Here is a 25,291-nt window from a genome sequence, read left to right as displayed (position 1 = left end):
TCTCCTTTATTAAGGAAACCAAGCTACGTAAGGGAAAGACAGTCCTGTTGAAACGCATTTGGGCATCAACACCTGATCCCAAGATGCCGGTTTGCAGACACAGTCTGGGCCTGCAGGAAGGCAGGGATGCGGAGCTGCCTCTCGGCTCACACAGGCCATTGCCAGGGTCACATTCTGCCAACAAGCACTGTGATCAAGCCAGAATTTGGACCTATCACACTTAAAACCCGATACTTAATTTTCATTACTCTCCCTACAAGTATGGAAGGGCACACTGGAAAATTGTATTGGCTTTCATAAAATTTGTCTTGATTACCTAAAAGCTTACTATAGCTCAAGCAAAATGACTAATGCAAGTAGAACAGAGCCTTATCTCATATACAGGAACTGGTGCTCCACTACCCTCGGTCTGGTCTCCTCTCAAGGCTCCTGCACTTTCTAAAACACTTCTGTGAAGTTTTTGTCTTCAGAAACATTTTGAACACAAAGAATAAAAATAACATGTTTCTAAGCTGTTGTTCTAAAAGGCCACAGTTTCTCTATATTCTGTGTTTTGGAATACAGTAAACCCAAGAGACAAACACAAATTCAGAGGTCAAGTTAGCCAATTTCATAAAACAGCACAACCCCTACTTTCTAGACTACAAGGCTACTGCTGCAACAATTCCAGAATGATTACAGCCTGTCTGCTGTAGGTCATATACTTCAGGAAAATATGGTCTTTCAAAAGGCATGCAAAGATGACACATATATGAAAAACAGTAAAATGGATTAAAAATTGATTTAAAAGTAACAATTATACTATAGGTTAGATAACATGATTGTGTTTTTCATGTTTGCTTCAGCACTTCAGTTTTACAAGTATCCCAAGATGGATTTTTGCCTTCTTCCTGCACTACTACTTCCCTACCCAGCTATGCCTCCTCCTTCCACCCAGGGGAAGGAAGCCTGCTTTCGACCACCGTAGGAGGAGGCAGCAGAGGGGTGAAGAATGACGAGCAATTCCAAATCCCATCACAGTACCATCGACCATCTTCCACAAGCATCACTCCAACCCAGCCGTACCTTCACACCTCTGAGACACTGAAACATTGGCATGACCTTACCATTGGCATGGTAAGGGGGAACCAGCAACTGAAGATATTTTTAAACATTTTACTGTAAATAGAACATAGCAAAGTGATTTGCTTTTCTTAAGTAGCAAGTGCATCTTTATATACTGAAACTCTACAAACTAACTGTGTTTGTCATATATTTGGGACTTATTTTTTTCTTCAGCAGTTTTTAGTTTTTCATCTTCATACCTCTCCTCTATTCCAAAAGTGGAAAGTAAACAGAAAACAAATCCAGAAAAACAGAACATGCTGGGGAAAAAAATTCTAGCTCATTGTTATTATACACATTGCAGTATCTTCACTAACAAAGCCCTTACACAACATGTGGCTTGGAAGTATTACAAGCACAGATACAGTTCTTTGTATTCAGGACCTCACTGTCGTTACCAGCCAATTCTCACACCAATTCACAAGAAACAACGAAATCAAGTTTCAGATTTTAATATGTTAATAAACAACATTTTTAAAAAAACAAGACAAGAAAGGGCTTTTGTCAGAAAAAGAAACATCTGTAACATATCCTCTTACAGTTTAAGTTACATTATTGAGTTGGTAATTTCCAAACAAATTTTTACTACAGTATCTCCAGATCATTAACTAACCTCTGCAAAAGTTGTACAGCCCAGTATTTGTTGCTATGGGTGTACCATCCTCATAAACTTCATCAGGTTTGGAAGTTACAGAACAAAGAAAACAGTGTTCCAGTAATATGTATGTATTAAAACCAAGTAAAACAACATTGAAAGTCAGTTGAAAGCAGTATGTAGACCTCCAATTTACAATTATTAAAAAAAAAAAAAGGGGTGGGGGTGGGGGGGAAGTCTTAAGTATGACAAGACTGCATTACAAAACTCATAATAGTTAATCTATGTACAATGCATTTTTAATACAGAATGCACTTCTTCAAGCCATACTCCTAACTTCACTGATACAAGAAAACATTTTTTTTCTTACTTGAAATCAGGAATAATAAAAAAAAAGAAATCAATTAATCAAAAAACCAATGCTGTCAAGTTGTGGCCAAAGGGTACACCAAACACACCATGGATGGCACTTTGTCTACCCTACATTTCCCTCACTAACTCACATGTAACCCCATCCACACTGTTAAGAAGAGCTAAATTACGCCACTATGAGGGCCACTCGTTCTCAGTGAATACCACTGCTTAAAATTACTGTCTTGGGTTCTCTCCCTCTCACAAAGAGTAACTAAGAACTAAAATTGTCTTTACGAACTTCTTGCATAAGAAAATCACTGTCAGAATCCAAGTCTTCTTCATCTGCTGATGTTTCTTCCGCCAGACGTTTCATGCCCCGCTGTTGCGAAATGGCCAATGCATATTTAATATTGTAGATATTCCATTCACAGCTGTAAAAATAGACAAGAACATGTCAGAAACAAGATTCCATTTTCCTCCTAAAATAAAAACACCTCTAAAAGAACACCACTTCAGAAGTTCTAATACCACACTATCATCCCCCACATTACACTTTTGTACAGGGTTTTGATTTCAACTTTTAAATATAGTGATACATACAGTTTTGAAACATCTTCAAAATGACGTTGGATGCTTTTCTGAAGGAACTGAATCACAGGGAGCAGCTTCACTGACCTTGAATGGAGAAAACAGGCAGTTTGCAGTGCCATTTGTATTTTCATGTGGAAATCTAAAACTTTTCTATGCTTTCAACATTTTTATGTTACCATTTCAACACAAATGTTTCAAGATAATATTAAATAAACAAAAGCTCTTTGCTTTTGACTTTGCCCTCAATGATTATACCCAATACAAGTAGTATCTCACCGGAAATAAATTTTTTCTAATGTTCACACTGCAACTCAAAATACTAATTCTGCTTGCTGCTGTGATGACAAGTTCCTTCCAGGAACTACAAAACTTTCTGAACAAGGAAGACTTTGTCTTAAATCACTCTCTTCTACTTCAACAGCCAACAAAAGGAGAGAATTTGTTCTAGTCGTATCAGTAACTGAAACATCAATACCCACGCTGAAGCAAGAGTTACATGATACACTTTTTAACCTGCAGGACTCCTTTTTGGATTACTTGCATTTTGCCCATTTTAAATTTCTAAATTTGCCTGTTTGTGTTTCCCATAGTCTATAAACTCTGTACTATGGGTGAGCTGAATGTAATTCACAGACCAGGCCCAGGTAGTTGAAAAGAACTATGTAGGAAAACAGAGTACTAACAAGATAAGAACGCATACTATAATCACAAGTCTATAAAAATGCAGTCAGTACCTGCACATTCTTTTTCAGTTGTATTTTAATATGCACAATTGTTTAAAAAGACAATTGCCAAAATCCTACCATCACTCTTGAAATCTTTATGCATTTATAGGCTAAGCATGCTATGCAAAGTTTTACCTGTAACATTTGAAAAATGCTTTTGCACTTTATCCTCACCAATCCTACTATGCATTCCAAGTCTATCATAGGCACCTGTCAGAACCACAGAATCACTTAGGTTGCAAAAGACCTGTAAGACCATCGAGTCCAAACTGTAACTTTTACTGTTAGTAAAGTAGTTGTAAAAATTAAGTAGTTTTAGTTGTTGTATACACATTATATAGAATGTCAGTAAATGTTAAGTAAAAACTTTAAACTGACAGGTAAATAAATTTTAAAATGCTGACTTTCACAGGGTCTCACCTTGTTTTCAGTTTCTGTCCATGCAGCATGAGCAACTTATGAGCCCAAGTAAGATAGAATTCTAAATGACAAGATATCTCAAAAGCAGAGGCCAGGAACTCCAATACTTTCTCCACGTACAGGTCTGGGAGCGATGAGCAAACAACATCAACTGTGCAAAAAAGGAAAAAAGCCCATAGACACAAGAGCTGAATTATTATGTGGAATAACATAAAAGAGACCACAGGAAAGCATAAGGGGAAGAAGAAAGCACTATCTTGGCAACTATTTGGTATTTAATACTGTATATTTTGGGGTACACTACCATAGTCTCTCAGGGGACAAGTCTTTCCTCTTTGAGCCTTCCAATCACTACTGTATTTAAAAAGCAAGAACCTAACTGCACACCCCCACCTCAAGTTCTCCCTTCCTAACAGAATACTCTCCCTACCAGCTCTTCTTCTGAACTTTTACTTTCACCCTTTACTCCTCTTTTTGTGTGACTAGACTTCACTGAAATCTTGTTGCTTCTGACTTTAATTTATCTAAGAAAAGATAGCCAAGTCACCTGCTCACAGAGGAAGTGTCTAAATGCTGTTAACAATCGCACAGCACAAAGAAGCATAATTTATAAGCATTCAAAATAACCTCACATGTAACTATGATGACCTCATTATATATAATCCTCTCTCAAAAATAACCAACTCCTATTCTCTGCAGTCACCCCAACTGGCCTATGTAACATTCAACTGTGAAAAAAAGATTTTCACTTTTAAAGAAACAGGCACACATTCATTCTGTTAGCAGCAGGTTACAACGCTTGACATTTCCATGCCTCATCCTCTGCTTCTGAGGTTTTGGTGCCTGCCTACTTACCCAGTCCTGCCTGTACACGGAGTTTTGGTTAACATCAGTAAAAGAAAAGTAAGTGTTGCCAGACAGAGGCAAACACCGTTATGCAACCTAGGTATGCAAAAGATGACTCACTCTGACATGCATAATTATCAGGCTTGCTGCCTAGAGAATAAAGAAAGAAAATCCTCCAAAGGACCTTTTATGTTTTACAAATGAAACACTGGAAGGAAATTATGTCCTTTCACTGCGGTAACAGTGAGGTAAAGCTAAGAAAATACACTTTAAAGTTACTATGACAGAACTGTTAATGGAGTTACAAAGTTAAGTAGAATACACTACTGGAAGATTATTTTTAAGGTCGTGTCTACCATAAATAGCTAATGAATGTGAACACTGCTTATCAAAATGATGAAAAGGGTGCTAGAGAATGACTTCAGTAAATGTTCTCCAAAGCTAAGTGACATCTTAGCTGTTCCTTTTGTTTCGGTCGTCACAATTATGAAAGCAGTTCTGTCTTGTCAGAAAGAGCTTGGACTAACTAATAATGATTGGTTTGTGTGAACACAGCCCTCTATAAGGGCCACATTCACGTTCATTTACAGGGATGAATTTAACACTATAAACTAAAGGAACAAAACTTCTAAGAGCTGACAGTTACAAAGTGGCTTCAAATTTTTGCAGTCCAAAGCAAGACTAATTTAGAGCAGCTGGCACACAGCTTTACCCAGTTGAGTACAGACCATTTCCAAGGATGGAGACGCCACTGAGTCCCTTGTCAACCCGCTGCAGTATTTGACTACCCCCAACATAATACTATTGGTTTTAATATCTAGTTGGAATTTCCCGTGTTGCCTCTCGTTGTATCCTTGTGCAACTCCAAGTCTGGTTCTGCATTCTTTCTAACATTCACTTAGGCACTTGAAGACAGTAAAAATATTCCCCACCTCTTTAAAGACTGAACAAACCCAGCTCTCTTAAGCTGCTCCTCAGCTGTCATGCACTTTGGCCCTCCAATCATTCTCCAAGCCCTCCACCAGATGCTTCAGAGTATCAATGCCTGTCTTTCCTGTTGAGCCCAAAACTAGTCACAGTACTCCTGACACGGTCTCACAGATGCTCAACAAAGAAGACTAACCACTTTCCTCAAATTGCTGACTACATACTTGATAGTACAGCCCAGCATCAGTTAACTGCCTTCATCACAAGGCACACTGCTAACTCATGTTAAACTTTCTGTGCACCTCTAGAACATCAGCTGCTTCTGAGAACTGGCATCCAAAAACTTTACCTGTATATCCAGACCTAATTAAATTCCACGTTCGGAAGTCACTAGATGAGCATGCAGTAGACTGGTAAAATTAAAACATAAGCCAACACTAAGAAGTCTAGTTTTTTTTACAAAAAAACCATCCCCTCCTCTTTAGTCTCTTCACCTACAGTAGAAAGTCCTTAAATGTCAACATTATCCTCCTCAACCCACACCTCCAAGAGCTAAACTCCACCCTTTACGCCTCAACTTACTTGTCATACACACCTCTGCTTATAGCTAGCTCAGCCAAATTTCATGGAAGATCCACTCACCTTCGTTGCTAGGTACAGCCTCCATGACCTCCTGAATTAATTTCTTTTCGTTCAGCTTGAAGGCCATGATGATAGCCATAGTGTATTCCTTCTGATGCAGTGTTTTGTGTATATTGCTGGGTGTAATATCAATATCCAGCTCAAAAGGATCAAAAATTAGCCCAGAGTCCAGTGAATAAATAAGAAGACCCTCTGTGGTGGTGGCTGCCCAGCTTCGTCCTAGAAGAGAATAACAGTATTTAAGAGCAAAGCTGAGTTTTCTAGGATGGAAACAGAAAAGTAATGTTATACAGATGACTCCTCATTGTTTACAAGAAGTGGTTAAGACCAAAAGCCATGCATCATTTATCAACCTGTCAGCAATAACAATGCTTGTAAAAATACTAGCTGAAAGTGATGCACACTTGAGGTTTCCTAGTTACCCACTATAAAGGAAACTAGATTACAAACCTAGTAGCACCATGTAACATCTGGAGAGACCATCTCCAAGGCATCTGTACTTCATTATTACACCTCCAATGCTCTACTCTTTTGCTTTTTATATGGAATAAAAAAAATCCTACATTAATTGTCAATACTCACCTGTAGGAGAGAATCGCAGGCAAGTCACTCTTATTTCTGGTTTAAAGTGTCGATAACTCATGTCACCTAAAAGAGAAGTTCAGTGGTAATTTCATATATTCACCAAAAGTTCACGGTCTAGTTATCAACTCTAACTATGCTGTTATTATTATACTGAAAAATAATGCTGACCATGCCAAAACCTGGCAGAGTTAAAGACAGGGTTAAGTAAGGGACAGCTCATGTCCAAGAGATCCTATAGTTAAAGTGGTGGGACTGAATTTTGCTCTTTGAAAATTCAATCAGGACTGCTGGGTTCCACAGCCAGGAGACCACAGTACCTCCCTGTTTCCTGTTGCTTCTACCATGCAAAAGGATCCACCCCTACATCAGCTGAACACTTGTGTAACAGAACCCTGTGGCTACAGAACATTCAGGCAATGCTAACTTTAAAACTGAGCTGAACAATTCAAACCCTTCTTATCTGGAATTGACTCGAAGTCAAAGGTTTTGGTCCACACAACTGGTAACAAGACAGCAAAGCCAAAAGCTGTACCTCTTTTTACTCCGGGAAGAGGAATGGCAACATCATCTTCACCTCCAGCCCCTTCATCAATCAGAGCCATGCTGCCAAATTCAGTCATTTTTCTCCGATCCAAGTACTCCTAGAAAAACATGTAAGTTCCATTCACTGCACTGAATCTTCTCTCAAACCTCTGAAAATTCTCCATAACATTCTGGAGTTATCTAGTGATTAGTTCCTTGCACTTTCTTCCAAAAGCTTCTCCAAAATCATGGAGAAAACTGACAATTTCACAACAGCAGGCAACAGTGTCCAACCACAGATGAGAATCAGGCTGCCTCAGAACAGCACAGCTCAGTTTAGACTGTGGTTTCACATTATCATGACGTTGCTCTACTTGATAGATGCACTGTTTCCTCAGATACCCACTCCTCCTTCCCTTCAGGTTCCATAGCTGCACTGTGCTAATGTAAGGGCTGTGCAGCCAGACAGCTACACAAACCATGTTTTACAGACCTCCCTGCCCCCCATTTCTACACACCCATCCCCTCCAGGATTCTTCCATCTGGCTCACTTCTACTATCCTCTTTTAAGCCACATGTTGAGCTACACTAGCACAACAGAGGGCAGCAGAGAAATGAAGGCTGCTTCCCAAACCACTGTTGTCAAAGAAATATACTTGGAACCACAGTCAAATACAGCCTGACATGAACGCTGGTACAATCATCCTTTCAGGTGAGGGGATGTTAAAAAGGGGTTACTGGAATTTTTTCCTTCTGATGCTTTTCACTGTTTACTTTAAAAGGAATTTAATTTTGCATTTGGCAATATTCAGAAACCCGTGATTCTAAAGGTCAGTGATGTTCTGTGTCTGCAATAAAATCCTTCACTTCTTTGCTAACACAAGCAACTGACACCCAGGGAAAGTTAGCTCAGTACACAATATTGGCAATTTAAATTTTCAATTTTAAGTTAAGTGCCAACTGACTTAACCATGTATAGGAGTTCTTCTGCTCATTCAACACAAACACACCACAACCTGGCAAGACTAGTTAGCTGAGAATCAGGAATTAATTTTGTTTTCTGAGAAGTACTTACTTACCCCTTTCCTGCACAAAACCAAGAAAATGAAACTGCTTAACGAAACATTCATGAATCCTGCTTAACGATATGTTATACCAAACCCAAAGTCTTACAGGGGTGGGGGAATGAAAAAAACCTGACTCCTGTGGTCACATACCTCCATTGCGTCTAAAGAAAAGTTGCATGAGATTTCAAATTTTTTCATAAGAATCTGTTCCTTGACATTATATATACAGACAAATTTTGACAATCCACCTGCCAGAATAGACTGACCATCTGCCGAGTAACACAGAGTAGTAAAAGATCTAGTAATAAAAAAAGAGAAAGCAGTTAATTTCACCACCACATCCAAGCTAAAAGACATGACTACAGCATAAAGACACAGAAGAAAAACCATTCCATGGAGAAAGAGGAGAACTTCATTCACACAACATGTATTTAACACACAAAACCATTTACCACAAATACTTGGGGCTTTACTATCAATCACAAACAGTTTAGAACTTCAACAGCTTTTTGAAGTACTTCCATACTTCTGATTCTGAGTTGCAGTTCCAGGAATGAGCTCTCAACTACACCCTACAAAACGCTAAGGATGGTCAGAAGAGCTAGAGAAAAAACAAAGTCATGGCATGTTTCAAAGAGCCGGTTGACAGCTCACCACCAAAAAACCACTTTTTTTCCAAAAAGTCATTGTTTCCTTTTTTCATTTTGTTCGGAGAGGTAGCAATATGAAAAAAAAAAAAAGGGCTCAAGGGAAAAAGAGAAGAATGAAACACATGACTTTACACTTGACATTACACTTTTTGACAGGACACAAATTCAACTTGCCTTTAAACATTACTTCACATGCATAGTAACATGAAATAAAACCCACAGCATATTTAGATTTTTTTAAAAAAATGTCACAGTTTCTACACACTAATAGTTACATACTAGTGCTTACACAACAAGATAACCACCTAAAAACCTGTCACATTCAGCAAATGAACAATTTGTCATGAGAAGCTTACTATTATGCTGGCAACTCAAACCTATAACTGACAACAAGAATACAAGCTCAGAATGATGCTGATCAGTGGGTTAACACAGCAAGAGACAAAAAGAATCCTTCCAGATACCAAGTCAGGCAGTCTTTTAAATTCCAGCATCAAGATCACAGCACTTGAACAGCAGACACACTCTGAAACCTTCATGTAAAAAACAAAATATAAAGAAACAATTCCAAAGCAAGCCAGTGTGGCACCCTCTTTTCACTGCAATCTCATTCACTTACTTTCCCTTGGCTGCTTGTTTGGCAGTTATTTTATCAAGCTCCTTCCTCCCCATCTGAAGATCATGCCTTCCCTCAATTGAGCCAGTTTGTACTGCATTTTCATGATCCCAAAATGTTATCTGTCCATTCAAAGCAGCAACTGCAAGCTCCTTGCCATCAGGACGGAAAGCAACAACAAGAACTGAAAAGAATTTAATTAACGGTTAAATATGCAGTCAGATATGTTTTCAAAGAAAATACCCTCTACTTTTCTAGGATCTCATCTCAACTACCAAAAGAAGCTTAAGAGTAACAAGTACCTGCTTTTTCTCTGGACAGCATACAAGTTTTTAGCTAATTATAAAGCTAGAGCTAGTATTAAATAAAAAAAAGATTTCTTACACTGTTAATCAAGTACTACAGGACTACCTCAACTTTCAGTTTTCATTACCAAGAATGAGTGAGTCTGTATTTGACATGTTCTGTTGTTCATTCTTGAAATATAATTGATAATATTTTTATATTTGATGTAAGATGAAATGAAGTTACCATCTGAGTTCAGTATTAGCGTCTCCTTAGTTCTCCAGCTGTCTAACATGTCCCATAACTTGACAGTTTTATCCCAAGAGGCACTAGCTAGAACACACTTCATGGGGTTAAAGGACAAACTGCTGATGGGGCCCTCATGACCTGATAAGACCTAATAAAAGAAGAAAAGATAACATGGAATTAGGTGAAAAAACCTGAAATTCATGTAATCTGCATTCAGTAAACTCTACATACAGCAATGAAACCATGCCTAACTTGTCCACACATGCCTGAGGTGACTTTTGGACATTTGGCATGATACATACCAGCGATGTCAACTTTTAATTTTCAGAAGTTTTAAAGCATTTCACAGAAGTACTACGGCTGCATAGGCATCTGCAACCACTCCTATGCATACAGAGCCTCTTTAGAGACCATGACTTAGGAAAACTGCGCTCCCCCCCACCCCAGCTTATCAGAACAATCAGACCAACTGTGAAAAAGCACAGAAAGAATTCAAGATGTCCTGCAGCTGAAAACATTTAAGGAAAAATGCTTATAAAAACAGTGAATAAGAGTAATACAGATTCTTACGGCATGGAGCTCCTTCTCCTCTCAAAATAAATCAAGGAAAGTAACTGCACTCAAGTATACTCTGAGTTACTATAGTGATGTATATTCAATAGCTATGCCAAATTATATACATGAATTGCTGAGTTCATCTACTTGTACAAGATGCACAATAATGCTTAAAAATTAAACAGCAAATGACTTTGATTTGCTCAGAAGTACTGGGTCCCTCTTTTATTACGTTCATGCTGAAAATAATTTCAAAATAGCAGCAAGATGGTGGCGATTTAACTTAATATTCTCACTTTACACAATAAAAACCTTCTACATAATCATGCCCCTGCTCTGCTCCAGCAAAACTGTCCACAAAATCTCTATCAATCTTAAAGCATGTACAATTTCTTCATTGCCTGCAGAAAATATGTAGAAAAGAACATCTCTGAACAACTACAGCATGAAAGACTCTCATACGCTCATATGACAGCTCGGCACTGTTGGTATAACTTCACCAGCCAGAAAGAGCTCATCACTCAAAAATTCTATAAACTATTTCCCACACAAATCCAGGATAGCCTCCATAAAATAAATAAAAAATTGCTGAGAGTTACATAGTGTCACTCTGGTTCTTGAATATAAATATAACAGAAAAATATAAACACAAAACCAAACAAAACCCCTAGAAATAAAACCCCACATGTTCTGTTAAAACCCTCCAACTAATCCCAAAGTTACTTAGTAACGTCATGATCTACATTAAATTCAAGTCCTCTGATATTGTAAATCCTTACATCTAGCAGCCTCCCACTCTGCATTGACCAGATGAATATTTCGAAGGAATCCTGGGAACCAGCTGACACAATCTCTCCACTGGAATCCACAGCTAAACAAGAGAACTGACTTGGTCGTGGAGATGTAAAGGTACGGAAATTGCGGTATCTGTTGTAAATACGAAAATAAATTATGAAGACATCTTAGGTAAATTTAAACACGTTTTACAAATATATTTGTAAATAAAAATAAAAAAGGATTTCATTATACTTGTAAAGTCTTTTAAGCTACCTATAGAAAAAATATTCTTTGTATAAAATTAGATGCAATGCCTCCGCATGATTCCAAGATTCAAAAAAGGTATCAACAACTCTGCAGAAGTAACAGCCAAAACCACTCAAACAGAAGAGCTTTCTTCTATTACATAGCATATGTGCGTTCTTTAGGAAACGTGGGCTTGTTTACATATCCTGTTCTGTATGCAGTTATATGACAATGGCTCAACCAATAAAACCATGGCAAACTTTGTTAGCTACCTTCTCCCCATTTGAGTAGAGCCAAACAATAACCTTACTGGATTTCCAGCCTCTCTGGGAAAAGTTCTTACAGAATTTTCTTCACAGGAACTGGATGGAGTGACAGGAATCCTTATGACTTATCTCAATTTGAATGAAAGGCTGAATCAAAAAATGAATAAAGCAGCACTCACATTTGTGCAAATGGAAACAAGCAATCAGCAGTCTGCTGTGATTTTCACACAGTTGGGGTGTGAAAGCTGAAGACTAAATGAGACACAAAAGCTTTTATAAGGAGTCACCTGTGTAAATCGAAGGCACGCACTGTTCCATCTAGGGAAGCACTCAGAATGACATAACCATTGGAAGTAAAAGTTACAGCAGTTATACCACTGGTATGTTCTGTAAAAGTGACAAAACAAAAGCTGCTTGAAGTGTTCCACACTTTCACCTGCAAAAGACAAGAAAAGACTTCTTAGAATCTCCATCATCAATTCAGACAGAAAGGGTATGGCAGCAAAATAGCAAAGAAAAGTTGACCTACAACTCTGCAACAGTATAAAGGAGTTTAGCAAGGAATTCTGTGAAAGTGAGGCAAACAGGCCACAGCTTATCATTAAACCCCTAAAGATACATATACAACATGAAAATCTAACTGGAGATTGACAAAAAGATCTTGAAGTTAATTTTCAAGGAAAGCAATAGCACTTGGGGAGCATTTTGGGCTACAAAGATTTGTGCTGTCTATGGATAGGACAAGTATCAAATTCAAAACCAACTGTGAAGCCATTCCAGAAGTTACAATTGAGATGATATATCAATATTCTCCCTGCCAACCAAAAATGTTATGCATTTAGCTATCAGAAGTTTAAGACTTCTGGGATTTGGTCAGTTTGGGCAGAAACCATGAAGTGGCAAGTCTTTTCCTGACATTCAGTTCTGGTAGGAAATACAATACTATCTTTGTCCCATTTACGTGCCGAGATTGTGGGATTACTCTACAAAACATCTTTACAAAAAGGGTACCTGTACATGTAGTTCATCATTTCAATACAAGTCATCCATGAGAAGCTAATTTTTCTTTTAAATAATAAGCTTCTGCAATGGCACATTTCAGAAAAATCTGTTTAGTAGGAGTTGTACTTTTATAAATAATGTGAAATTAATTTCACATAAAAACCAATTACTAAAGGGGTATGAATATGGGTGACTGAAGTTCTCTCAACCTGAAAGGTCATGGAACCACCAGAAGCATATATAAATTAACATTTGATGAATTAGACCTTTTTGTGTTTATGGTGACTGCATCGATAATAATTAAAAAATCATCTGCTAAAAAGCATAAGTGATGCAATTTGCAAAGGATACCAGTAATAATAAATCAAAATATATACGCTCTAAAGAGAAAATTCAAAACATTTAGGAAAAGTGAAGACAAAAAACTATTAGTCTATATTAAGAAAAAAAATGTATCAGGTACAGTAATGGTTTTGTACATAAAATGAAAATCCAAGCTGCTTACTATGCCATTAAGACTTAAGTTCACATTTCAGTAATACTGCCTTACTCACTTTCCCATCCTCCCCTCCAGTTACTATGTACTGTCCATCTGGAGAATACGCTAATGAAACCATGCTGTTGAAATGTCCCTGCTGCTTCAGCACGTAGGACTCACTCTGCCATTCCCACACCAGGAGCTGACCCAAACCTGTAAATGCAGAAGTATTAACCAGTATTTTGAATACAATAATCCTGCAAATGCAAGCCAGAAAAGACCTAACTGCAAGCACCATAAAAATCCAAAAATGTTGATGCAGACAGGTTGCACTACACATCTATCGATCTTAATAAAAGCCCTTTCCCTTTAAGTTCAAGGCAACTTTCCTCAACAACCAGGTGCTGTTACTTGGATTAACATTCTGAGTATTACAACAGCAATGTTATCGACCAGCTGATAAATGAGATGGAAAGAAAAGCAGGGCTGCATATAGAAGTTGAATCTTGGTTACCATGCAAATCATTATTGGATCGAGTGGGAATGCTGGAACATCCAGGCAGCTTTGTAAAATGGCACACGCAACAAGTGGCAAAGGAAGAGACTGGACCCAGAATGAAAGTATATTATAAAGTGCAAGGGATATGGGCTTTATCCTAATTCTGCTAAGTTTTCATATATGAAACATACTTTTTCCTTTGTCAACAAAATATTTTCCTAAATCACAAGAATTTTGTAAGGATAAATTAATAAAGGATACTTGCATTACTATATTTAGACACTAGAGAGATGAGACTATAAATTATTAACAAAACTTTAACATTTGGGGTCAAGACTAGTAAGAGGATTTGGGGCTTGCATGCCCACAACATTCCTAATTTTTCCATGAAACAGACAAAAAAAAATTACAAACCTGAACATCCAAAGGCAATCCAGTCCCCCGTACAGTTGATAGAAACAGAAGCTATCCTTTGGTCTGAAATACTGAAGAGAATTACCCAATAAACAAACTCGCTTTTTCACGCATTGTGTGATAAAACTTCAAATCTAGGGTTTATTACCTCTGTTCAAGCAAGTTCTTTGATTACTGAACTTCTGTATCACTGTAACATCACAAGTTGCAGACAAATTCTTTCCTTTATTATACTTAGAATCATGAAACAGACAATACAGCCTTATTCAGAATGAAGACAACATATCTATATCTCAAAGATATACTTGATAGCAAAGAATAAAACCCCCTACATTCAAGAAAAAAAAAATATTTCTTCTGTACAGGGAAATGATGCATTCCTTCACTAGCATCATACAGGGATGGAAAAGAACTATGGGTTTATTTTTTAACTTAGAGACAATTTACAGATAATTTTACACAATTTTTTTCCAGGTATTTTCTCAATTTTCTATAAAGTAACTGAAAACAAAGTCCACTGCACAGTGTTGAAGAAATCTAAGGCCCACAACTAACTGCTCAGAAGTTCTTCATTCAGATCTCACTTTTCCATAATAAGCTGTGGAATGGAGTTGTATGGTATTTATTACAAAAGTCTAACTATGATTCTGCCTTTACAGATACTAAATAGATACTCATGTTTTAAGATTTTCATGCTTTGATTGTAACAGTTGGACTTGATGATCACAAAGGTCTTTTCCAACCTAAGTAATTCTACAATTCTTCATCCTTCACTACTAAACATGGTATGTTCTTAGTCAAACAAACAAGACACCTCCCCCCAAAAATGTACACACGCCCCACACACACCCCAAATCAAACCAAGTAACAATGACAACCCCATACCTCACCTCAAGGAGTGGATCAGATTGAAATCCGGAAGCTCATGGAGGTGAAAGATTCCAGAGGCAAAACCAGTGACTAAAAGGTGTGTCTTCTTGTGATAGGCTGCACATGTCAGGTTATTAAAATCTCCCTCTTTATTGAAAAAATACCTGGTATCAAAGAAATAAGAAAGAAGGAAAGCAAATGTGACAGAGAAGTATGTTGTTAGAGCTGCATTTCAGTATAGGTCAAGTATTTTGATCAAGGTATCCTACAATAAAACTAAAAAGCAGTAGTTCCAGGAACTCCTAAAGATACACATACTTGACATAGCCAATGGAAGCTAACTCTCTTCTGCTCAATGTGTACAGCTTCTACAGTAATCTCATTATCAGAAGTGACATCTGATCACATGCAATAAAAGGACCAAAAGTTAACCTCAGAGGAACAGCACTGTGCATTTCCTTTCCATCATCTAATACCAGTATGGATGGCTCTCATGAATTCACTGGCTATCCCTCTGCATGTGGTCCTTTTACAAAATAAGGAATTGAAGCAATAGTTGTAAATACTGTACGTCTAGTGAAGACGGTCTTCTCGGTTTCTCTGTAGCTCTAGCTCTCACAGGAATTAAACAGGTAAGCACCACATGACAAATAAAAGAGCATCTAACATTATCCAACAGTTGTACACTCCAAATACCTCCAGTATGGAAGTGATGTTCACTAAGGCTAATTCCAACCTAGGGTGGGGTAGGGTGCGCTATGTCTCCTTCACAGTCAGAGACTGAGCACAGAAACCTGATGTTCGGTGTCCCAGTCGGCCCCTACATGCATCCCATCTCTCCCTCCCTCCACTGACAAGAGATTGCCTAAAAACGTTATCCTTCTTCACGCAAAGCTAAATGTTGTGACCATCCTGAAGCTGGATTATACTTTATAAGTCACATCCTAGTCTCAAGAGGAGCAGCTGAGGGAACTGGGATTGTTTAGTCTGGAGGAAATGCAGGGGGCTTCCTACTGCTCTCTACAACTAACTGAAAGGAGGCTGTAGGCAGGTGGGGGTAGGTCTCTCCTCCCAGGTAACTAGCTACAGGACAAGAGGAAATGTCCTCAAGTTATGCCAGGAGAGGTTTAATTGGATATTAGGAAAAATTTCTTCACTGAAAGGGTGGTCGAGCACTGGAACAGGTTGCCCAGGGAGGCAGTGGAATCAGCATTCCTGGAGGTGTTTAAAAAACGCATAGATGCAGTGCTTAGGGACATGGTTTAGTGGTGGACTTGGCAGTCCTGGGTTAATAGTTAGATGATTTCAAAGGTCTTTTCCAACCAAAATGATTCTATGAATCTATGATCTCCTTTGATGTGGAGAAATAGGGAGATCCTTCAGGAAGGCATCTTCAAGTAGTTCACCAAAGAAGCTGATGAGCTACCTTTACCAAATGTTGCTGTTACTTCTTGAAGTCAATCAATCTCTTCCTGCAAGAGCTCAAAGCCTCTAGACTTAAAATGACACTGTACAAAAATCTCATTACACTTTCTGAGTTTCAAACAACATGTACATCCTAAGTTGGTATTTCTTATACATTAAAATTACACTGAGTTGTTACGCTGAAGGTGAAGGGTATTGACCACCTGTCAAGGTAAAACAAATGTGTTCTCTACTGAAACTATTTAAAATGGGATCTATAGTAAATTATTACATCCTGGGCAAAGTTTTATACTGCTTTGAATGAGTGACAAAGGGTGAAAAAAGCCCAATATAGTAAATCCCCGTAACAACTCTTGTCCTTGGAAAACTTAAAAATCACTTACTTGGCAACGCGTGAATATTTAACCTTCTCTCTAGTCTCTTGTTCATTTGGATTGGCCTTTCCATGAATTTCTTCACCCTTCGGCTCTTCGAGAAACTCTTCATCATCTTTTGCTGCATTTTTTTCCCTACCTGCATCTTTAGGGGGTATGGGCTTCAGACCATCAAGCTCTGTATCACACTGCCACACACAGAGAGCTGCATCCTGGCTAATTGTGTACAGCTAGAATACAAACACACAAACATTAGGTAACGCCTGTGTTTCATACTCTGCTGTCTTGTTATGAATAGAATTACAGAAGGATTATCAAGTCAAATATTAGGATAATGCATTACTTAGTCCTCCAGAATTCAAGGTGCTTTGATCTGGAAAATTCACTTGCAAATTTTCACTTGAGAACTGGTGATTTACTTCACTTGCTCTCAAATAGTTTTTTAAAAGACCAAAAGCAATTTGATTACCAGTTAGTATTATACCTAATTAATTTTTTTATATTTTAAACTGTAACTTTATTGGAAAGCAATTTTAAGTAACTTACTCTCCTTCTAAAGCTTACTTCTTCATGGAATTGTAAACTCCACAGAGTTTACAGCAGAGAAGTTGAGAGACATGTTACTCAGGTATTTTTTAAATTCTGAGATATACTCAGAACAGTCAGCATCCTTATCTGTAGATAAGATTCTGCTTCAACTATTTTAATATTAAAATTCAAAAATGTTGTATGATTATACATACATCTAGACTGTCCTCTTCAAAAAAGCAGGCTACTATTACATCCTTATGCCCTCCAAGTGAGTAGTAGATCAAGTTTGCCCATCGTTCTGCTCCAAACACCCATGTAGACATGTCCTTGCTCCCTACTGCAAAACATCTACAAAAGAAAATGCAATTTCAATTAGAAAACTACATTGCAAAACTCTTCACTGGGCGGAAAGCATTCTGAGCAGGAAGATACCAGTCACTACTTCAAAAGTGATTTTACACACACAGGAGTTGTAAACTGAGGTTGGCAACTCTAGCAAAGGTAGATGAGATTAAATACATACAAAAGGCCAGGCATGCTCACACACCTAAGATATGTTGCTTTTATGGATCATTAGGCATTTTCAAGCAAGAATCTATTGCTGATCCCCAGTATATGCATATTTTATACTTTTTAGTCTGACTAATGCTTCTTTTTAATTCAAGATAGAATGAGAAACAAAAGAGCCAAAAAGAACTTGTAAAGCTAGTACAATACTTTAGAGGAAAGATGGACTGTAACATGCATACAAATATTAACAACATGAGCAGGTACATAGTGCTTAACAACTCACTTGGAATCATCAGTCCAGTCAATACAAGTTGTTTCATCATAGGGACCGTAGTAAGTTTTGTCCAGGACAAATGCATTAAATTCTCGTTTCCTCCCAGGAGCATGGTACATAAGAGCAACATTGTCTTTTGTAATCACAAATTTCCTGTCATACATGGGGAAAAAGCATAACTGCACATAAAGCTGTTAAAGCAAACAATTGTTGAGTACAAGACTGCAATACAACAAAACAATGTTAACAGGTTTCTACGTTACTCATATATACATTAATAAATATGGATTGCCTTCAAATGAAAAACCAAAAATCATTTGCATATTGATAGTATCCCCCAACATAACGCATTGTAAGACAGAAAAACTTCAGTAAAAATCACTTATGTTGAATAATGAAATATTTATTTCTAATACCCATGAAGGAAGGAAAAGTTCAAACAATCAAAACAAGATATTCTATTTCAACCTCTCTTCACCTCCATATATTGGCCACTTTCAGAAACACAAAGATTCTGCACCCGTTACACATATTCTTTTATCTGGTCCTGTTGCCATTATAATTCCCTAACCCAGAACTGCGATTCCAACTTTCAAGCAAAAGCTCATTCAAGATCACTTTAAGTCAATCCAACTGAGGAATGCTGCTAAAAGGGGAACTTTTCCTCTCATCTTCGTAACCCTTCTAACATTAACACCACCTCACTTTGTATCTGTGACCATGCAGTTAAAATATAAGGGACGTGAAAAGCAGCACTTGATTCAGAGAATTGCCTTTCAGTAGTACACTTGTCTTAGACTAAACCAAGTCAGCAGTGAAACTCTGTACTGCCACAACTGCCATCACGCAATACTGTGGTTCCAATTGTTCCCCCCTTAAGAACAGATGATTCGCAGCACATCTGTTTCCAACAGTACCACCACAGACAGCATCTGTGACAGGCAATTTTCCTGCTGGTATCTGTTTCCAAGGCTTTGCTTTTTCTTGCCCTCTCAACTTTACAGATAAAGTGACCCTGATCAGTTCAAAATCTCCCCTATTTCATCAACAGGTATCATCCCCAGATTGGTCAGAATGGCTTCATAACTACAACTAGTTTATGGGGTAGTTTCTGTTGTTTTGTTCTAAAGCATACACACTTTACTTACTTGCCATCAGGGGAAAAGCTGACACTGTGAACTGGCTTGTGAAAATGAAAGTGATGTATCACACATTTCCCAATCAAACTGACAAGCAAGGCAGCTCCCTCTGTAAGGGCAGAAAAAGAAGGATCATGGAAATAGCCGAGTTCCCAAAGAAACCATTATGCCTAGCAAGCTTAGTTTCTTTCCTTAAATGGGAGGGAGGGCACACAGAAGTACTTCCTCAGAAACTTTTTTTCAAGATAGCGTGCTTATTAAGAATAAAAATACAATCAAACTTACAAGTCACTACCTAAAATCTCTAGGTAAGTTATTTTTCAGTTCTGTAGATAAACGTATCTTCCCCAGAAATTCTTAACATAATTTTTAAAGCAGAGCAATCCTAATTTGCATTAAGGTTGAATACGTAGCAATACAGACTTTCCCCTCTTAAGGTTGTATTTTTTTATTTCATTCTTTTATAAAACAAAATGCCTCCTTTCTGGAAGTACCTTCATCTATCAGAATGGCCAGTCTTCCATCTGGAGAGAGCCCCACGCAGACAATATTAAGCCGTGTTGCCAATGGCAATGTCTCACACTTATTACTGCAAGAAAAAGATGAAACAGTAAACTAGGTACAAGGGTGTAAAAACAACAATCATCCTTGGTATCAATGAAATATGGCTTGATACCTATGTTAGAGCCACAGAATCAACTTAGATGCAGAAATCCCACAATTTCTTTAGCTGTCACAATCCCATAAACACCTACTATGTAAGAGATGGGCTCCCGACCAGAATACCGGCATCCCGAACATCAATCACGATTCTGGCCTACCAGGAAAGGCAGACGATATTCTAGGCTTTGCCATACAGAAGAGGGAGTACAAGGCAGAAGCACACACGGAAACCTTACGACTAAATAAAAAAAATTTCCCCCTTTGTTTCCAAAACACGCCCTTACATACTTGCGCTGTTCTCCCCACAGACCTACGTACAGAAAATCCGCGCCGCGCACCACCTCGACAGTTTTTCTCCCAACTCCTAGCGCTGAACCAGAACCTTTCCAGGCCGTTTCAAAAGGCAAACCAACGTTCTAGCGAGCCCCGGCCGCCGCCGGCTGAAGGCCCGCCCGTGCCACGGGCGCCGTTCCCCGCCCCCACGCACGGCGGACCCGCGGCCCCGGCTGCCGCCATGCCGCCCCGCCGCCCCCGGCCCGAGCCCCGCGGCCTCCCGCAAGCTCTACGCCCGCCCCCTCAAAACACCGTGCTGGCAGCACCGGGCCTGCCCCGCCCCGGCAGGCGCCAGCGCAGCGCTAGGCCGGCGGCCTGAGGCGGGCCGAGGGGCGAAGCAGACGCCAGGTCCCGCTTACTTCTTCAGGTCGAAGACAGAGATCCTGTTCCCGACGGGGCTGACGAGGGCGCTGCCGTCGCGGGTGAAGCTGAGGTTCCCGCGGCGGTACACGGTGCCCAGCAGGCCGGAGAACTGCGGGGGAGGCAGGGAAGAAGAGGAGGCGGTCAGAGGAGCGGGGCAGAGGGGCCCGTCCCACCCGGGCGGACGGCCGCCGCCGGGCACTCACCCGATACGCGAACTTCATGGCGGCGGCCCCGCGTGAGGACCGCGTGGAGCGGCCGGCGGCAGCGCAGAAGCGGAGACGGGGCGGTGCCGCGCAGGCGCCCGGTGCGGCGGCAGCTTCCCGCCAGGGGCGGGGGGGGCGGGGCGCGGCGGGGGGGGCGGGGCGCGGCGGGGGGGCGGGGCGCGGCGGGGGGGGCGGGGCGCGGCGGGGGGGGCGGGGCGCGGCGGGGGGGGGCGGGGCGCGGCGGGGGGGGCGGGGCGCGGCGGGGCGGCCGCGTCCCCGGCAGCGGCCCCGCCCCGCCCCGCGAGGCAGAGGTGGGGGGAGGTGCCGCCCGAAAGGCGGGCCCCGCGGCGGAGCCCGTGCGGCGGTACCGGTCTCCCCGCCTCCGCACGCGGTGCGTGGCACGGAGCGCGCGGCTCCCCGGCCTCCGCTGCCAGAGCCGTGGTCGCTTCTCCAGCCGGCCTCGTCCCTCCCCTCAGGACAGCGCGGCCGGGCCCGCGGCTCGCCCGGGGGAGCCGAGGCGGGGGCGGGAGCTCAGGCCGGAGCCCGGCCCCGAGCGGCAGCAGCGAGCCCGGCAGGCGGGCACCTCTTTTCCAGAAAGCGGCAGCCCCCCCCAGACACCCCAGAACCACGCTTCAGCTCGCTATTCCGGCTCTGTCCCCTCGTTTAAGCTTAGAAGACACTGTTCTGTGAAAGCAGCTCTGTCTAGAATAGATGAAACAGTCGCTCCTTCAAACAAAAGAAAAACGGCCCAGTCACAGCAGCAGAGCAGTTGTTTTCTTTTTAAAACATGTATATTTAGAACTGTAACGCTTACAATTTCATTAAACAATCTTAGTACAATGTGTTTAACAGTATATTACAGAACAATGTGAAAAATGATTTAATAGCCAACCATGAAAATGGAATTAATTATAATACCTGCAGTGTCAAAGTCACTAACTTGTTACCTTTTCCAGTCAAAGAATCCCAGCAGTCATTCGCGCTAAATGATGCTTTGGGTTTTATCCAGAATAAAATGGTATGATTTCCACAGAGAAAGGGCATTCCTTCACAGAAAGAAGATGCATAACAAGAACATTTTCAGCTACCAGGTCTACTTTATACATCTACTTAGACATAACTTTTTTTAAAATAATTGTTAAAAAAAAAAAAAGTTTAGACCAGTGCAGGGTGCCTATTCTTTTTTCAACTTAATTGCGATTCTTTTTGGAAAGAGGGTTTGGTTTTTTTCTTCCCCTTTATAATTTAGCAGAACCTGAGTATAGAAAAAAAAAAAACAAACCAACAATGAACTTGTCTAATGAGCTGTTCCTCACTTAAGTTTTACTGACAAGTAGTTGATGCAGGACAGTTTTCCTCTGTGGAGTCTGTTGACAACGCACCATTATAGATCTGCAATTAGAAAAGGTCATTCTCACATTAAATGCACAAGTTTCAATATCAGAAGCAGGACGTCAGAAGGAGTTGTAATTTTTCCAGTCACAGGTGGATTTGCAACATTCACAAAAATTACACTTTTTTTTTTTTACATTTTTCATATTTACATTTCAGATATAAATAATGAAATTCTTTAAGTTACATGTTTTAGCTTTGCTTCACAATTATTCTACATCTGCAAGCTTTCCTATATCAAACCAACCTCTTTCTTCCATCATGAATGCGGAAGTCTGGCCTCTAATCAGTAATAATTACCCTAAGCCTTTATGATGAAAGGTTGACTGTTCAAGTATCGCATCATATTGAAATTTTTGCCCCAATTTAAAAATTGGGGCAGCAAACCAAGCCACTTAGAAATGGTAATAAAAGAAATTAATCTGGGAACTTAATAAGCCAAATAATTTATTATTAAATTCTATCAGTATCTTTCTTTGGTAAGAACTATGCAAGAGGATGACCCAACCCCTACCCCACAAAAAAAATCATATAATATGTGACATCACAGTGTCTACTCTGTGAAGGAGAAAGCCTCAGAAAATTAAGGAATTTTGTTCAGTTAAGATTGTTTATAGCAGTAGCTCTTCCATGCATCTAAATATGCAAACAATGGAAGTTTAATATTAAATTGCAATGGCAGGAATTAACAATGATAAAACAAACCCCCCACAAACAACAGAAAAACAACTATTACACCAGTGGATGTGTTGTATGCTTTGCTGTGTTTCTGGCACATGTGTGGAAAAGCCTGTAAATTATTACATAAAAATCCAAAATTTGGATAATTATATCATCCAAATCTAAATTCTAAAATATGTAGGAAGCATGAAACAAATCTCTCGGCTGCCAGACGAAACTAAAGAAGTGGTCCAAATATCTGGATTTTTTGTTTTTGTTGCCCTGTGTTGTGATGCAGGATGTGACTGAAAGGAGAAAACCCAGTAGCTTACACAAAACATACTAAAGTGGCAATATAAACTAGCTGACACAAGCTTCACTGTACATTTAAATTGATACAATTGTCTGGTGCTTCCATGGCCGGTACATGTTCAGTGCCATAGGTCTCCTTAGAGTTAGAATGTTACAACAAAGACTAATCAGGTCATAATCCTTTAAAGTGCTTTTATATCCAGTTTCTAAAGGGTTTTGTTTTCGTGCCAAGCTGTCACGTGATATTGACTTCCAGAACATGGTCGTCCTTGCTGGGAATGACAAGTATTTGCATACCCGTGCTGCAGTTGAAGACCTGACCAGATGAAAAGGATTGCAGACGGGGCATTGGCAAACCTTTGTGTTCCCCGCTAGCTGCAGAATGCAAGCTACCTCTGCTCCTTATGCTGCTGCTGTCAGCTTGATCATCCACATTCTTGTCCACAGACAGGTTATCATTTTCAATCCAGCTATCTGTTTAAAAGAAAAACCCACAAGTTTTATTCTATGGAGTGACTAAACAACTTCAAAATTATTTCAGAGCTCAGACGCACAGTCAGCTTACCATATGTTAACAGTGACTGATCATCTCTGCTGAGGTAACAGTCTGTGCACGCTTTTGGGCAGCAGCAGATGTAACAAAGTGAATTATAATGGTTTCTAAGGAAAATTTAAGTAGCAATACCTCACATTTGTCACAGGCTAGAAGGGTGCATGCTGGCAGTTCCTGGAGCTCTGCTGACAAATGGTAAGTAGCTCGTACAAGTGAACTGTCACTACAGCTCTAGGATTACTCCACAGTACAGATAAATACTCTAGGTGGCTATGGTAATTTAAACTCTTCATCTGACCTGGTTTATATGCCACAAATTTTCAGCAGTTCTTTTAGTTCGTACTTAATCCTTTCAAAAACCAGGGAAAAAATTCAAAGCTAATGAAGACACAGTAGATGTGCAGTTTACAGACAATGAAACTGAAGGATTAGAGGGTTATAAAATAGTTTTCACTTGATGATAAATCCAGTGACAACTAATTTGCACAATAATCTTTAAAGGAAATATAAGAAAACAATGCACTTATTCCTCCTCACAAATTAAGGCTGCAACCCAATTTCAATGTTCTTGTAGCGAAATTTTGTAAGTTTCAAATCAAAACTGTAAGTGAAGGTAAGTAACAAAGATATCTACGATATAGAGGTCAATACACTTCCTCGCCTTGCTTTTCTCTTTACATAAGAACACAGGAGAAGCAGTATCATTTCTGTAAGTAGCCATGTAGTCAAGATAGCTTTACCAGCATCGAGTTGCATGGAGTGAGCAGAATGGTGAGGGAGGTATTTAAACAATCTGACATCAGGAAAAGGTAGATAGCCAGCAAACAGCGGCATCACTTCCATGTGGACTTTGTGAGTTGCTCGAGCTGCTACAGGCATAGATATGACTCCAGAACTTTTTCCACAGACTGCCCAGTTGCTACTGTTGTCAACAACTGTAAGAATAAAGAGCAAACTCTATGAAGATCTTTTCTGAAAAATGGAGAACCTTCAGTATAGTTTTAGAGCAGTTTTAAAGTCAGTATTTTAGCAACATCTAAAAGCCCACCAAGCTTTTATGTGTGAAGAGCTGTGCAAGGTAAGAAAACAGCCCTACACAAAAAGGGACCGTTGTTGGGCCTCGAGTGAGTATCTGTCCAGTCTGTACAGCATTTATGTTCCACTCAAAGATAGAGTAATGAGGTAAAAATAGTCTAGCAGAACAAAAACTGCTTTACTGAGCAGCCACACTCACAATACAAGAATATATGCCATAGAAAGTTTGGCACTTGTCA

General features: G+C 39.8%; 2 protein-coding genes across 4 annotated transcripts in view; both read right to left on the bottom strand.

Annotated features, from left to right (window-relative positions):
• Positions 1 to 1,540: 1,540 nt before the first annotated feature.
• PWP2 (PWP2 small subunit processome component) lies at positions 1,541 to 21,224 on the bottom strand. The gene is made up of 21 exons (XM_055701207.1): positions 21,101 to 21,224; positions 20,894 to 21,006; positions 20,033 to 20,127; positions 19,548 to 19,647; positions 18,409 to 18,552; positions 17,828 to 17,963; positions 17,094 to 17,314; positions 15,306 to 15,449; positions 14,416 to 14,486; positions 13,579 to 13,715; positions 12,310 to 12,458; positions 11,513 to 11,660; positions 10,176 to 10,326; positions 9,648 to 9,828; positions 8,529 to 8,676; positions 7,322 to 7,430; positions 6,787 to 6,852; positions 6,205 to 6,423; positions 3,790 to 3,940; positions 2,654 to 2,728; positions 1,541 to 2,484 (listed from the first exon to the last, which is right to left on the bottom strand). The coding sequence occupies exons 1-21, from the start codon at positions 21,116 to 21,118 to the stop codon at positions 2,325 to 2,327; spliced, it is 2,736 nt and encodes a 911-aa protein (XP_055557182.1). The 5' UTR covers positions 21,119 to 21,224; the 3' UTR covers positions 1,541 to 2,324.
• A 640-nt stretch (positions 21,225 to 21,864) lies between these two features.
• Positions 21,865 to 25,291, bottom strand: part of TRAPPC10 (trafficking protein particle complex subunit 10) — a 44,358-nt gene continuing 40,931 nt past the window's right edge. For all 3 annotated transcript variants that reach the window (XM_055702366.1, XM_055702367.1, XM_055702368.1), the window contains 2 exons: positions 24,758 to 24,952; positions 21,865 to 23,938 (listed from right to left, as the gene is read on the bottom strand). In XM_055702366.1, coding sequence (XP_055558341.1) covers positions 23,700 to 23,938; positions 24,758 to 24,952 — 434 coding nt within the window. In that variant the 3' untranslated portion in view covers positions 21,865 to 23,699. The remainder of the gene's footprint in view (positions 23,939 to 24,757; positions 24,953 to 25,291) is intronic.

The sequence above is a fragment of the Falco cherrug genome, chromosome 2 (genome assembly GCF_023634085.1).
Source record: "Falco cherrug isolate bFalChe1 chromosome 2, bFalChe1.pri, whole genome shotgun sequence".
Lineage (NCBI taxonomy): Eukaryota > Metazoa > Chordata > Aves > Falconiformes > Falconidae > Falco > Falco cherrug.
Note: the sequence above shows the minus strand (reverse complement) of the source record. Positions and strands in the feature narration are given on the sequence as shown.